A 14,811-nucleotide genomic window follows, 5' to 3' on the forward strand; every position below is an offset into this window, starting at 1 on the left:
TTTGCCAGGCCCACTGCTGGTTAAGACTGTTGATGACTTTTCTCCCCCAACAGGCTGCATAGCTCTTTCCAGCATCCTAACAGCTAGTCAACAGGGAACAGGCTTCCAGCTCAGCTCCAGCGTGATTTCTCAGTGTTCTGCAGCCCAAGCACGTGGTGTCTTACACAACAGGGTCTTACAGTCTCGTGCTTGGTGGGCAACCAAGTATGTTGGCAATAACCTGTAATGTTTTGGGGACGTTAAGGGACCCCCGACCCACAACTCCCTGGAAGAAATCACATTCCTGGCACTGAAAGAAAGAAAACCTTGCCACCCAAACGGAGGAGCCATTTCAAAGGATGTACTCCCATGGTGAAGCCATCTCCTGGGAAGGCCTGTCCACGCTGGATTCCTCAGAGTCGACATGGCCCGTCTGTAGGGGATGTGGCTCTTGGTGGAGGAGTGTCAAGTGTTTAACACCGCGTACTCAAACTAACAAGAGGAAGACACAGCTACCCGCTTGTAAGGACTTAATGAATAGAACTTGCCTTTGTTCTGGCGGGGGCGGTGATGGTTCATGCTGCTACCAGTGGTGTATGTGGGCGCAGGACTAAGGACATGCGTCATTTTCTTTCAGAGTCTGAGGCCTGGGTAATTTTCTTGGCTAATGTAGGACAGAGCTGTCCTGTGAAACTGCAGACATCCAAGCCAGCTCACAAGGAGGTGGACCTGTGGCTATGGACTCGGGCTACAGAGGACTTCTGGAGACTCGTGTCACCACCACTGATCCCTCAGTGGTTACCTGGAAATGAGGACAAGGACCACGTCTCTGGGGTCCAGTTCCCAGGACAGCATGTCCAAAAGCCCCCCATGGACAGGGTGGCTCAAATGTGCTGTCCTGCAGTGAGCACTGACTCACTCTAAATCATCATGGCCCAGGTTCTCACCAGAAGGTCAAAACAGAAACTAGATACTTGCCAGGCCCAGGGGTGCATGCCTTCAATCCCAGCACTCGGGAGGCAGAGGTAGGAGATCGCTGTGAGTTCGAGGCCACCCTGAGACTACATAGTGAATTCCAGGTCAGCCTGGACCACAGCGAGATCCTACCTCAAAACAAACAAACAAAAAAAAAACTACTTAAGTGGGGGAGTAGCTCAGCGAATGCTGCTTGCCTCATATGTGCAAGCCCAACCCCATTCCTGGTTGCAGGAGCAGTGGAGAAACAGGGAATAGCCTACCCACCCGGAACACTTCTCGACTTGAGCAGTAAACTGCAGGGAACCTGGGTCCCACACTTGTGTGGAGCCGTATGTACAACCCACTCCAAGCAATCAGTTTCCTCCTCCCTTAGCAACCATTATTTGTGATTAGTACCTATTCAAATATGTCCTGAGATCTAGGATTGGAATAGTAAGAGACCATTCAGCCTGAACTGGTGTTGAGTGCATGTACAGTAAGGCAAACTGTGCCTTCGAAGTGAGCTTTTAAGGAGAAACCATTATTTACCATTTTGTGCCTATGTATAACTGGGCTGCATGATTAAACTCAGATGCATCATAGGAAGGAACATGCACAGTAGAAAACATGTTATGTAACCCAAATCTGTCAACTAAACCAGAGAAACACTCAAACTGTGCCCCTAGCTACTGTCTACCCTCCCCTAAAATTCTTATAGAGTCTCAGAACCACCTCCTGTCCTTGAGTTCTCTCCCCGTGAGTGGCCACTGTCTCTTTGGCAGTGTATTCAACCCTTTACTATCACTTTGCTCTTAATAAAGTTTTTCGCTACATAACTGCTTGTATGTGGCTTTCTCTAGTTCTTTAAGATGCCAATACCCTGGAAACACACAGAAAGGGGGAGAGAAAGGAAAACAGAAGAGATATGACTGACTCCCAGATGATGGAGTTGTAGAGCAAAAACAAAAACAAACCCCCCAAAAGAGCCGGGCATGGTGGTACACACCTTTAAATCCCAGCACTTGGGAGGCAGAGGTAGGAGGATCTCTGAGAGTTCAAGGCCACCCTCTGTGACTACATAGTGAATTTCAGGTAAGCCTGGGATACAGTGAGACCCTACCTCAAAAAAACAAAACAAACAAACAAACAAAAAACCCAGTGACGACAGCAAGAAAAGGAAAAGTGAACATGATTTGAAACTGCAACACTTTAATGAACCTTCTCACTCCCATCATTCACCATGTCTGATAAAAAGACAAGCAACCTTTTTAAAGTTCTTATAAGCAAAACTAGCTCACAAAATCAAAACATACATAATCCAGTGCCAAAAAACTGTGATTTATACAAATCACCTTGGTTTATTATTCTTTTTCCAATGACGAAAAGAAAGACATGGTTGAGTCACTCGGAGTTGGGACATCGGCAAATACTGTCTGCGTCGTTCAGTCAGTGCTCCTGGCTGTGAGCCATGGTGCCACGGATACCTGTGAGCACCCCATGTGTGAGGTCCACCAGGCGACCCCACAAAGGGTACACAGGAAGAAGTCTGGGGGTGCCTGCGCCTCTGAAGGGTACAGACATTCCCGCTTGTTCTTGGCTTTGTAATCATAATCATTAATTTTTGGCTTTTTGAAGCAAACGTTTTTGCTTGAAGGGAGGCGCCATACAACTTTATACACGGAAGCCAACAGGTTACTGCTGGTACATAGACTTCCCTTCCAGTCAAGTAGCTTTTCCCCAAAAACCAATTTTCATGATTTCCATTACAGTTCAGAAAAAGTAAAGGAAACGATTTCAAGTATTCAATCCCTATCAAAAATTGGTATCAAAAGTAATAAAGGACCTAATTCCTTAATAATTCCATGTTTTAAAAAATAACTTAAGGAGCAAGAGGCCTGGCCCTTCACACATACAAATCTGGCAGCGTAACTAGAGTTTCTTGAGACACCGTGGGCTCGAGTCCGTGTTGAGCACCTCGATCATGGACCTTAGTGTCGGGAACGTCTCTGATACGGAGGGCAGGGTCTTGTATGAAGGGGAGATGCTGGAAGAGAAGCACAGGGGAGGTGTGACTATGACGGTCACCTTACAAGAACGGGCCCCAGTGTGTATTACATTCAGCCCTGTGATGAACTTCCCAGCATCTCCTGAGTCATCCTGAGGGACATCAGATAGGCAGAGTGGCAGACGGACACTTCCACAACCGAGGCCACATGCCCTGAGCTGCTCAGAGGCTCAGCCAGGGCTTTGGGGCAGGAAATAGTGCTCTGATGTACACAGGACCAAGAGCCACATGTTCTGCTGCAGTGTGCTGGCCTGGACTCCAGAGATACGGCCTGGAGGCCCAGCTGTCACTTCTCTAGGCTCTGCCTCACTCATCTGCAACAGCAGGGAACAGAACCCTCAGTTCAGAGGTGCCATGATCACCGAGAGGCAGCACATAGTCAGTTTCACTGGGAACTGACTGGACATGGGGGCTATATGGTTCTTTCCTCCTGGGGCGATGGCTCCGTAGGTAAGGTACTGCCATGCAATCATGACAGCTTGGGTTTCATCTCCAGCACTCTGATAAAAGCCGTGTGGGGGCTCATGTCTGTAATCCCAGCACTGGGAAGTAGAAACAGGAGGAACATCAGGGCTCACTGGCTGACTTGTCTATGTAATATGTAAGCTCTAGTTCAATGTGAGAGCCCAGTGTCAAAAAATGAGGCGGATGCCTGGAGAGATGGCTTAGCGGTTTAGGCACTTGCCTGTGAAGCCTCTCTAGGTCCCACGTAAGACGTAAGCCAGACCACAAGGTGATGTAAGCACGCAAGGTCGCACATGCGCACAAAGTGGTGCTTGCCTCTGGAGTTTGAGTACAGTGGCTGCAGGCCCTAGTGGACCAATTCTGTCTCTCACTGGTGGTTTGATTCAGGTGTCGCTCATAAATTTATGTGCTCTGATGCTAGGTTCCCAGCTCACAGAGATTTGGGAATTAATGCCTCCTGGAGGGAGTGTATTGTTGGGGGCAGGCTTATGGGTGTTACAGCCAGTTTCCCCATGCCAGTGTTTGGCACACTTTCTTGTTGCTATGGTCCACCTTATATAGGCCAGGAGGTGATGTCCACCCTCTGCTCATGCCATTGTTTTCCCCTGCCATTGTAGAGCCTCCCCTCGGGTCTGTAAGCCAAAATAAGCCTCTTTTTTTTCCCCACAAGCTGCTCTTGGTCAGGTGATTTCTACCAGCAATAAGAACCTGACTGCAACATTTTCTCACTCTTTATTTCTATCATAAAAAAACATGGTGGACTGAAGAGCTGGCTTAGTGGTTAAGGTGCTTGTCAGAGAAGCCCAAGGACACAGGTTCAATTCTCCAGATCCCACATAAGGCAGATGCACATGGTGGCACATACATCTGGAGTTCCTTTGCAGCAGCTAGAGGTTCTGTTATGCCCATTCTCTCTATCACTCTCCCTCTAATAAATAAATAAAAATAAAATATTTTTTAAAAAGACAGAGAACAACTAAGGAACACGTGACATTAGCCTTACATCTATGAGCCCTCATATGAACACGCACATACAAAGCATGCATGCCAGCTGTATGTATAAAATAGAACTGGAGAGAGTCATTATAAAATTATGTAAGGAATGAAGGCAGGCTCTTTGACCTCATGATATTATCAGAACAGGCAAAAACTAGTAATTCCCCCCCACCCCCAAAGCCTATAGGGACAAGCTAAGCAATGTTGAACAACACTCATACTTCAGTTTTTAATACTTGATATTTTTATTTATTTTACAGAGAAACAGGGAGGGAAGGAGGGAGAGAATGGGTGCACCAGAGCCTTCAGCTGCTGCAAATGAACTACACACACGTGTGCCCTCTGGTACATCTGGCTAATATGAATCCTGGGGAATCAAACCTGGGTTCTTTGGCCTTGTGGGCAAATGCCTTAACTGCTAAGCCATCCCTTCAGCCCCCTCACACTTCAGTTTTAAACAGAGCCCAAACTACCCAGCCGGCAACAAAGTGACTCTGGTTAGGCAAGGAGGAAGGTGTGGAAACAAGAAGGATCAGGAGGAAAGGGAGACAGTGGGGCATGTCATATCTATGGCTTGAGCTTTATTTTTCCTTTTTTTAAAAAAATTATTTTATTTATTTATTTGAAAGTGACAGACAGAGAGGGAAAGAGGCATATATGTATATAGAGAGAATGGGCGCGCCAGGGCCTCCAGCCACTGCAAAGGAACTCCAGATGCGTGTGCCCCCTTGTGCATCTGGCTAACGTGGGTCTTGGGGAATTGAACCTCGAACCGGGGTCCTTAGGCTGCACAGTCAAGCACTTAACCGCTAAGCCATCTCTCCAGCCCTGGCTTGAGCTTTTCTGCAGACAAGGGCTATGAGGGTCAAGTGTGTTTGCCTCTAGCCAACAGTGGGTCACAGACGCCCTGCCTAGGCTACAATGAAGTTCCATTTGGTGTGCCTCCCAAAGTGCAAGTAGTGGGGGCTACACAGGTTCACAGGAAATGAGCTCTGCCCAGCGGCTCACGGATCCTGGGCTGAGGCTGCGATAATGGACCGGGATGGGAGTATCTGGCTACATAAACAAGACATTTGTAAGTTCTCTTTCTGTGTTTCTCCTAGCACTCATTTTATCCGTAACTCACCATTAAAGGCTCTTCAACCAACAAAGTGATTTTTCCTTAAAACAGACTGAGCACTGTCTGATGAACTGAGCCCAGCACCCCCCCGTGGACGAGGCTGGCACCCACTCCATCTGCACTTACCTTTTCAAGTTCATCCAGCTTTTCGCTATTTTGCTAAAGGCCTCTGAGCCAGGGGCTGTCATGGCTTCAAAGTCAACGAGCTGAGAAAGGAGATTGGGGATGTGATTAACAGGGAGGAGGAAGGGGGGTGTGGGCAAAACCACGCACAGCCATACCCCCTCCGCCAACCCAGCGCACCTTCCCTTTGGGGATCTTCCCAGCCACTTCTTTGCCACTGGCCATCAGCGCCCCCACAATGACAGAGTAGGCGATGACACTGTGAACAGAATGGTGTTTAGTCACTCCCGGTCCACATACAACTTCCATGCTAAACCTCACTATAGGTTTCCCATGATTCCTTTTTTAAAAACATAGGTTTGGGCTGGAGAGATGGCTTAGCGGTTAAGCGCTTGCCTGTGAAGCCTAAGGACCCTGGTTTGAGGCTCGGTTCCCCAAGTCCCACATTAGCCAGATGCACAAGGGGGCGCATGCGTCTGGAGTTCATTTGCAGAGGCTGGAAGCCCTGGCGCGCCCATTCCCTCTCTCTCCCTCTATCTGTCTTTCTGTGTCTGTCGCTCTCAAATAAATAAATAAATAATTAAAAAAATTTAAAAACATAGGCTAACTTTCTGCAAAGCCCATGATCTTTTTTTCTCCTTCTAAAATATATATATATATATTTTAAATTTATTTGCAAGGAGGGATAGAGAGAGAGAGAGAGAGAAAATAAATGGGCACCAGGGCTTCTAGCTGCTGCAAATGAACCCCAGATGCATGAGCCACTTTGTGCACCTGGCTTTATGTGGGTCCCGGGAATCAAACGTTTTGTTAGGTTTTGTACACAAGCCTCTTACCACTGAGCCATCTCTCCAGCCCACATTTTTGTTTTGTTTTGAGGTAGGGTCACTCTAGCCCAGGCTGACCTAAAACTGTAGCTCAGGAAGGCCTTGAACTCAGTGATCCTCCTACCTCTGCTTCTTGAGTGCTGAGATTAAAGGCATGTGCCACCATACCTGGCATGGATTTTCCATCATGAAAACGCAAACCTCATGTAAGAATTCTTTTAACTGGGGACAGAGATGGCTCAGCAGCTAAGGTTTTGCCTGCAAAGCCTAAGGACCCAGGTTCAATTCCCTAGGACCCACATAAAGCCATATGCACAAGGCGGTGCTTGTGTCTGGAGTTTGTTTGCAGTGGCTGGAGGCCCTGACACACCCATTCTCTCTCTCTGCCTCTTTCTCATACTCTTTATAAATGAAAAAAATTTTAAAAATAATTCCTTTACATAAAACACTAAATGTTTCATTACACATAAGAATACTTTTTCAGATTTAGAGGGTTTATTAGACTGAAAGAAAAGGGAAAAATTATGGAGAGCTCCTCCCATGTGGAAGGCAGGAGGAGGTACAGACGGACCCCATGTGGGATTAAGGGTCCTCCCATCTCAGCCAAGGAGGAGAGGTGAGGGGGCTTTACCAGATCAGGAAACTGGAAGTTCAAGAGAGATGAAAAGCCAAAAATACACTTGCTTGAAGGATTTTTTTTTTTTTTTTTGAGGTAGGGTCCCACTCTAGCCCAGGCTGACCTGAAACTCAATTGGTTGTCCCAGGCTGGCCTCAAACTCACAGAGATCCTTCTTTCTCTGCCTCTGGAGTACTGAGATTAAAGGTGTGTGCCATTATGCCTGGTTTTACACAGAAGAATTCTGTTTGGCTTGTTTTAAAAATATTTTCTAGGGCTGGAGAGATGGCTTAGCAGTTAAACGCTTGCCTGGGAAGCCTAAGGGCGCCGGTTCGAGGCTCCATTCCCCAGAACCCACGTTAGCCAGATGCACAAGGGGGCGCACATATCTGGAGTTTGTTTGCAGTGGCTGGAGGCCCTGGCGTGCCCATTCTCTCTCTCTCTCTCTATCTGCCTCTTTTTCTCTCTGTTGCTCTCAAATAAACAAATAAAAATAAAAATAATTTAAAAAAATAAATAAAAATATTTTCTACTTTACTACTTAACAGGTTTATATGTTAGGGGCTAGATGTCAGAGTCTTTCTGAGGAAAAAATGTATGTTTATTCATGTTCTTTCTTCATTTTTCCTATTTTTCTGAAATAATATGCTTAAAAATGTGCCCATTTATGCTTCAACACTTCTACAAAGTTTAGCCTTAAAATGTATGTATATAACGAAGATTGTACTTAAAAAATACATTAATCACATTTTTTAGGCACTAAGAACAGAATACAGCTGTACTCACGACGGGGGTCGGGCCGGGAGGAGCGAGCTGCCAGAGCTCACAGGCAGCGGCCGGTGGCCACCACAGGGCTCGGGGGCTTTGTCTGCTTAGGTGGGACTCCTGGGTGGCATGTGCCGCCTAGGAACTCCAGACCAAGGATGGGGCAGCCAGGACAGGGGCTGAGGAGAGGCTCTGGGAACAGCCAGCCTCTCGCTCTTGGTGACCGGCTGGTACAGAGCGTGGGGGCGGCAGGCTGCAGGACCTGCCGTGGAAGCCGCAGTGGACCCCCTCCTCCCGCAGCCTGACACACTCCGGACATGTCCTGTTCTCACACTCGCACAGCAGAGAGAATCCACCAGAACATAACAACAATTGAGGAGGCACTTATGACCCACAGTGCAAAACTTTCAGTCAAAGACTATCTAAGGGGGAAAAAAAGGACTGGGAGAAGGGGACAGGAGTCGGCTAGTCAATACCAAAGCTACAGAGGCCGAGGCAAGGCACACTGTGACCCTCGCTGAGTAAATCCCTCTCCTGTTGAATTTCATTAAGACTCTTAAGTTTCTTTGGAGATGTGGCTGGTTGGGAAGTGATATTTCTATGTGTGGATTTTAAGGGGAAAAAATAGGGGAATCTTAGCCAGGCATGGTGGCGCATGCCCTTAATCCAGCACTACAGACAGAGGTAGGAAGATCTCTGTGAGTTCAGGGCCAGCCTGGGCTAGAATGAGACCGTACCTTGGAAGGAAAAAAAAAAAAAGTAGGAGGCTTCTTATGATTTTGTTGTACACTCTTGAGCCTGTATCTGTAACAGGAAGCATAAGCAGTAAGAACACATTATTCAATTAAAACAATCTTATACACTTACCTAGATCCTCGAGAGAGGGGCATTAAGTTATAAAAGTAATAAACTAAGGATAAGATTAAGTTGCAGACAGCATCCGCCTCCTAGGGAAAAGGACAGAGGTTCATGAACATATATCCCAGGTCACGAGCCAACTCTGTTAGGTGGCAAAACACATGCCATTTATGTTAGGAAAGGACCAGTCCACACTGAGAGCCCACCCGCACACACTGCTCTCTGGCACTGTGCTCTAGTACAAGGGAATCGACACCCGTTGGCTTAAAGAGTAATGTTTCCCCAGCTGAGGTTAAACCACAACTTTTTGATACCCAGATCTACCTCCTACACTGTAACCTGCAGTACCAAAATATACTTAAAAGTTGAGATTTCAGCCAGCGTGGTAGCGCACACCTTTAATCTCAGCACTAGGGAGGCTGAGGGAGGAGAAGCCCTGTGAGTTCGAGGCCACCCTGAGACTACATAGTGAATTCCAGGTCAGCCTGGGCTAGAGTGAGACCCTACCTCAAAAAAACCAAAAACAAACAAAAAAACCTGAGATTTTAAGAAGCACAAAGCAAGCAATACCTACGTGTTTACTCATATGCTTCTTTAGCCTAAAAAGCTCTGACAAACTGCCTCTGTCCCTTCCCACTGAGATCGAGGCCAATGTGCCACAAGCGAGAACAGGCTAAAAGGCTGGGGAGAAGGCTCAGCAGTTAAGACACATGCCTGCAAAGCCTAAGGACCCAGGTTCGATTCTCCAGGTCTCATGTAAACCAGAGGTGCATGGTGGCGCATGCATCTAAAGTTTGTTTGCAGTGGCTAGAGGCCCTGGCATGCCCATTCTCACTCTCTCTTTCTCTCTAATAAATAAATAAATAAAAATAATTCTTTTTTAAAAAAGCATGAAAGAATAGACTAAATATCCATGAATGAATGAATGAATGGTAGAAAGAGAGGAAAAATGGGGATACAGAAACCTACCCCAAACTCAGACGAGAGAATCAATACTTTTCCTTTTGCCGTCAGGTCTTTATAAAGTGCGTCTATTTCAGCATGATACAACTGGGTCCTGTCCTCTGTGGTTTGAGTTTCCACAGAAAACAGGACATTGCCAACTCTGAAAACACAAGCAGGAGAATCAAAGCATGCATCACAGTCTAAAGAGCCAAAAAAAGGAAACCAGACAGGGGCGGAGCAGGAGCTAAACACACCTCCCAAGACTCCTCTCTTCCCGGCCACAGCCAGGCATACTCCCTGGCCCCGCCACCCCAGGTAGGGTCCTCGCTCTAATTCAGGCTGACCTAGAGAACTCACTTTGTAGTTCCAGGCTGGTCTTGAACTCAGTGATCCTCCTACCTCCTGCCTCCCGAGTGCTGGAATTAAAGGCATGTACCACCATGCCTGGCTTCAGGCATTTTTTTTTCTTCCCCAAGGTAGGGTCTCACTCTAGCCCAGGCTGACCTGGAATTCACTATGTAGTCTCAGGGTGGCCTTGAATTCACAGCAATCCTTCTACCTCAGCCTCCCTAGTACTGGGGTTAAAGATGTGTGCCACCATGCCTGGCTCAGACATGTTTTTGCTTACTGTTTTTACATATATGTACTTTTATTTATTTATTTGAGAGAGAAAGAGAGAGAGATCGACAGAGAGAATGGGCATGCCAGGGCCTCCAGCCATTGCAAATGAATTCCAGATGCATGTGTCACCGTGTGCATCTGGCCTACATGAGTCCTGGGGAATCAAACCGAACTCCTTGGCTTTGCAAACAAGTGCCTTAACCGCTAAGCCATCTCCCCAGCCCCTTGGGCATGTTTTTAATAGCATAGTTACTAGGAAAGTTATTCCAACTCCATATACCTGAGCATCACTTACCAGTCACTCCAAGACTAACGTGGCCCAGGCTGGCCTCAGACTTGCTATATAGCTGAGAAGACCTTGAACTTATAATCTTTCTGTCTCCATTTCCTGAGAACTGGGGTATGAATAAAACTAGCCAATAAAAAGCTTATAATTTGAAGAGTGTATTTGTGGGGGAAAATGGGGGAGGGGAGGGAATTATGGTTTATTGTCTATAATTATGAGTCTGGAGTTCATTTACAGTGGTTAGAGGCCCTGGTGTGCCCATTCTCTCTCTCCTTCTCTGCTTCTTTCTCTCTCTTTCACAAATGAGTAAGGAATTTTTTTTTTAATAGAAAGCAATCTCAGCACAGTGAGCCTCAACCTGCACAGCTTTCCCGCATCTTTCCCTACTGGTCAAAGCCCTCGGAAGGCCTCTGAGCAGCTGAGTGTGGTGCTCTGAAGCCCACCAGCCTCTACACTTGGCAGCCGGGAGCCGTTCAGTGCAGCATGGGCCACAGAACAGATATGGTGCCCAGACACATGTGAGTGCACACCAGGCCCCGGGGTTCCATTTCCGGGCACACCAAGCACAGCCTCCCACTGCTGGCAGCCCCGCACGGTGCCTCAGCGCACATACTTGTCTCCCGTGATGGTGATGGTGAACCCGTCGTACTCCTTCCCTTGATCTTTGAGGCTGGGGACTTTGGTGTTCACGGTGAACCCGTCCTTTGTTTTGGTATTAAACTGCTATTGAGGGAAAAAGAAAACCCATATTAGCATTCTTTAAACTATCAAGAACCCCCCAAAACAGCTTGTGGTGCTGATCAGTTCTGGATGTTTCTGAAGGCACCTGATTCAAGAGCTCTGCACTGCGTCCTGTAGGCAGAGATTGAAGATACTTCTCCTATCCTCAGACCCTGCAGAGCAAGAGACTCCGGCTGCAAACTTAAGCCAGCCAGCCAGGCTCCAGACCCCTGCAGCTGCTCCCGAGCCCTTCCTCCTTCCCCCTGAGTGGGCAGCAACCATGGCTGTGAACAGAGCAGCTGTTGCCAATATCCTGGCACCCAAAAAAGCAGGTTATGTTCCTGTGAGCACTGCTCAAGAGGCGCCTGCCTTTCCTAAGAGGTTCTCAGAGTTCCCACTCGCCAGCTGGGGAATTTCCTCCACGCACTTCAAAGAACGTGGCAAAGCTGCGGAATTCCTCCACTGGGCAGTATGCCTCCCAGGAATGCATCTTCAGATGCCTTATAGCACCCAAAACGAGAGCTAGTAGGTCCTGGTCATTACTCTAGAAAGGTGCCTCCCAAATTCAGCTACTTAATGTTACCTACAAAGTCTACGTATGGTAGAGTTGTCTTAGGACAGATGGACCGGGGTAGGGCAGGCAACAATACAAGCCTCCCTCAGGTCCTGGGGAAGAGACCGTCTCCAGCAGCAGGCCACAACGGTGTCTGCTGGAGGCCTGGAGCAGGGTGCAGCTTTCTTACAGGAATGGCTCTCAGAAGACAAGTGCTGACACTTACTGCATGTTGATTCTCACTGAAGGGTCACCACAGACAGGAAGACCAAGTATGGACTTGTACTCACAAAGATGAGGCCAGCCAGAGCAACAGGGCCTGGACGTGGCAGAGCACAAGGCAGACCCGGCTCCTTGTCTCTAGCCCACACCACTGGCTGATGGCTACTGTCCAAGCCCAAGGGGGTCCATTTCAACTCTAGTTTCCAGTTTCTTCTGTGGTGCACTCTGATCCTTCCGTGACGCCACCGCCCTCTGAGGGCACTACGGAGATTCGTGGGAGACTGGTTATCATAGATGGGGTGGAGAAACCAAGACCGTCTCACAGTGTGGGAGACAGTCGCAAAATGTCCCGACATCCCATGGGGCTTGCACTAAGATGAGGAATGCATTCAGGACTCAGCAAGGACCACTGCCCTTCGCCTTGAGCATGTGCAACCCCGCACACCTCCTCCTCTGCTCCTATCAGTCTCCAGTGGCATGTCCTGTGGCGCAGTGAACAACCCTCACAGAAAGCTGGGGGGGGGGTCAACAGGACTCCCCAATACATTCTCACATCTCAGAATCACGGTCTTAAGCTCTCCGATTTCTGAGAAGAGCCGCCTTGAGTCTTGCCCAGGCTGAGGACCAGAGTGTGCCCAGAAGCCCAGTCCAGCTGCATGTATTTTTTAGTCTCTACGGTTTCTGGATTAACTGCTTCCTCACTCATCAGTTCTGGTTGAGTCTGATTTTATCATTTCATTTTAATATTACTCAGAATGGGTTTATGTAAGTGATTTCAGATACTATATTTATAAAAATGCACAGCACAACACTAATAAACGTGTATTTAATAATTACGAATGCTTTCTAAAAGTGTAGTTGTTTTCATCCCATTTAAAAGGCCTCCTGTGCAGGGCGTGGTGGTGCACGCCTTTAGTCCTAGCACTTGGGAGGCAGAGGTAGGTGTACTGCCATTAGTTCAAGGCCAACCTGAGACCATATAGTGAATTCCAGGTCAGACTGAGTGAGACCCTACCTCAATAAACCAATAATAATAATAAAAATTAAAAATTAAAAGTCCCCCATAATAAGGCTGTAGAGAAGCTTACCTTCATGATTGGAAGCAGGTCTTCCACTTTGTGCACCTTTTCCAGAGCTTCTCGGACTTCCAATAATCCTTTTGGATTATTAGCTCTTGAAGAGAGAGGAAGGACAAGAGAAAGGACAACTGAGATAATGCAGAAAGGTGATAAAGAGATCATATTTACACTTCACTTTAAACAAAGTGCCTTGGGCTGGAGAGGTTGCTTAGTGGTTAAAACACTTAGCCAAAGGACCCAGGTTCAACTCCCTAGAACACATGTAAGCCGCAGAGTGGTGCATGTGTCTGGAGTTCATTTGCAGGGGCTAGAGGCCCTGGCAGACCCATTCATTCTCTCTCATAAATAAATAAATAAATAAATATGTAAAATGCCTTTACGGACAAGCTACTTAATACAGCTTCAGTAGCATGACCCACATCCATATAGTCAGCCAACCTGGGTCAACAGCTCATGTGCACACTGGAGTCTGCACTGAGTACGTACAGTCCAGACCACCTTGTCCTCGTCCCCTAGGCAAGACAGCGTGACAGCCACTTACACAGCTTTTGCCTTGTATTAGGCGTTACAGGGAATCTAGAGGATCGAAAACATTATGCCGTCTATGGAAGGGACCTGAGCACTCAGGGAGAGCAGGCGGGTGGTGAGTGACCAGGTAGAGAAAAAAGTGAGGAGGAAATACCTTGTAAACATGTGATATAACTTGTTTGGTCGGCCAGTGGCTTAGAGCTCACATTCCATAAAAACAACACATATACCCTTTATGGCATCAAGCCTTCACAATGAAGAGAAAATCAAAGACATACCCGTGATAGACAAGAATTCTGTCTTTAATAAAATGAAGTATTTTCTCAAAATATTCCAGGTATCTCATGTTAATCACCTGGCCCCTGTGTGGGAAAAATGATAAAATTAGCCATCATCCTGGTCCTGCTGAACCCACCTGTGGGTCAGCACCTCCACATGGGCCCGGGCTTCCCACACAGCCCCAGCCACACCAGACACCCCATGTGGTGGCTGCTTCCTGGCCTGCCTTCTTCACGAGGCTGGGCTTTAGCCAGGGAGCCCGAGCTTCTTGCGCCACGCCTCCTCCCTGTCACCCTCACTTGGTGCAAACATTATACCAGGCTCAGCAACAGCCGCTGACTGCATCTGCTATAAATGTCACAGATTATTCTGACAACAGTAACAGGGGAAAAGAAATGTCTTTTCTAGAAATTAAAAAGGTAAGCATACAAATGACATTTCATTAGAATCTACATTTATATGTCAAAGTTATACAGAGTAACATTTTTTGGTTTCAGTTTCTAGAACTAGAATTAGATATGAAAGTACATTTGCAGATTTTTTGTTTGTTTTGTTTTGTTTTTCAAGGTAGGGTCTCGCTCTAGCCCAGGCTGACCTAGAATTCACTATGTAGTCTCTGGGTGATCTCAAATTCAGTGATCCTCCTACCTCTGCTTCCCAAGTGCTGGGTTAATTAAAGGTGTATATCACCACACCCAGCCATTTGTAGATTTTTTTTTTTTTTTTTTTGAGGCATGGTGTCACTGTAGCCCAGGTTGACCTTGAACATACTCTGTAGTCCCAGGCTGGCCTCTCACTTAGCGAATC

The 14,811-nt window shown here is 47.2% G+C and overlaps 1 protein-coding gene across 6 annotated transcripts in view; it reads right to left on the minus strand.

Moving 5' to 3' along the window:
- Window positions 1-2,128: 2,128 nt before the first annotated feature.
- Window positions 2,129-14,811, minus strand: part of Ttc13 (tetratricopeptide repeat domain 13) — a 63,221-nt gene continuing 50,538 nt past the window's right edge. For 3 of the 6 annotated variants that reach the window (XM_045149997.1, XM_045149995.1, XM_045149994.1), the window contains 8 exons: window positions 14,004-14,087; window positions 13,207-13,291; window positions 11,237-11,343; window positions 9,741-9,876; window positions 8,781-8,860; window positions 5,886-5,964; window positions 5,709-5,788; window positions 2,129-2,980 (listed from right to left, as the gene is read on the minus strand). In XM_045149997.1, the coding sequence (XP_045005932.1) occupies window positions 2,866-2,980; window positions 5,709-5,788; window positions 5,886-5,964; window positions 8,781-8,860; window positions 9,741-9,876; window positions 11,237-11,343; window positions 13,207-13,291; window positions 14,004-14,087 (766 nt within the window). In that variant the 3' untranslated portion in view covers window positions 2,129-2,865. Of the gene's footprint in view, window positions 2,981-5,708; window positions 5,789-5,885; window positions 5,965-8,780; window positions 8,861-9,740; window positions 9,877-11,236; window positions 11,347-13,206; window positions 13,292-14,003; window positions 14,088-14,811 lie in introns of all 6 variants that reach the window. The other 3 variants (XM_045149996.1, XM_004659692.2, XM_045149993.1) reach the window with 1 other exon arrangement.

The sequence above is a fragment of the Jaculus jaculus genome, chromosome 5 (genome assembly GCF_020740685.1).
Source record: "Jaculus jaculus isolate mJacJac1 chromosome 5, mJacJac1.mat.Y.cur, whole genome shotgun sequence".
Taxonomy (NCBI): Eukaryota; Metazoa; Chordata; class Mammalia; order Rodentia; family Dipodidae; genus Jaculus; species Jaculus jaculus.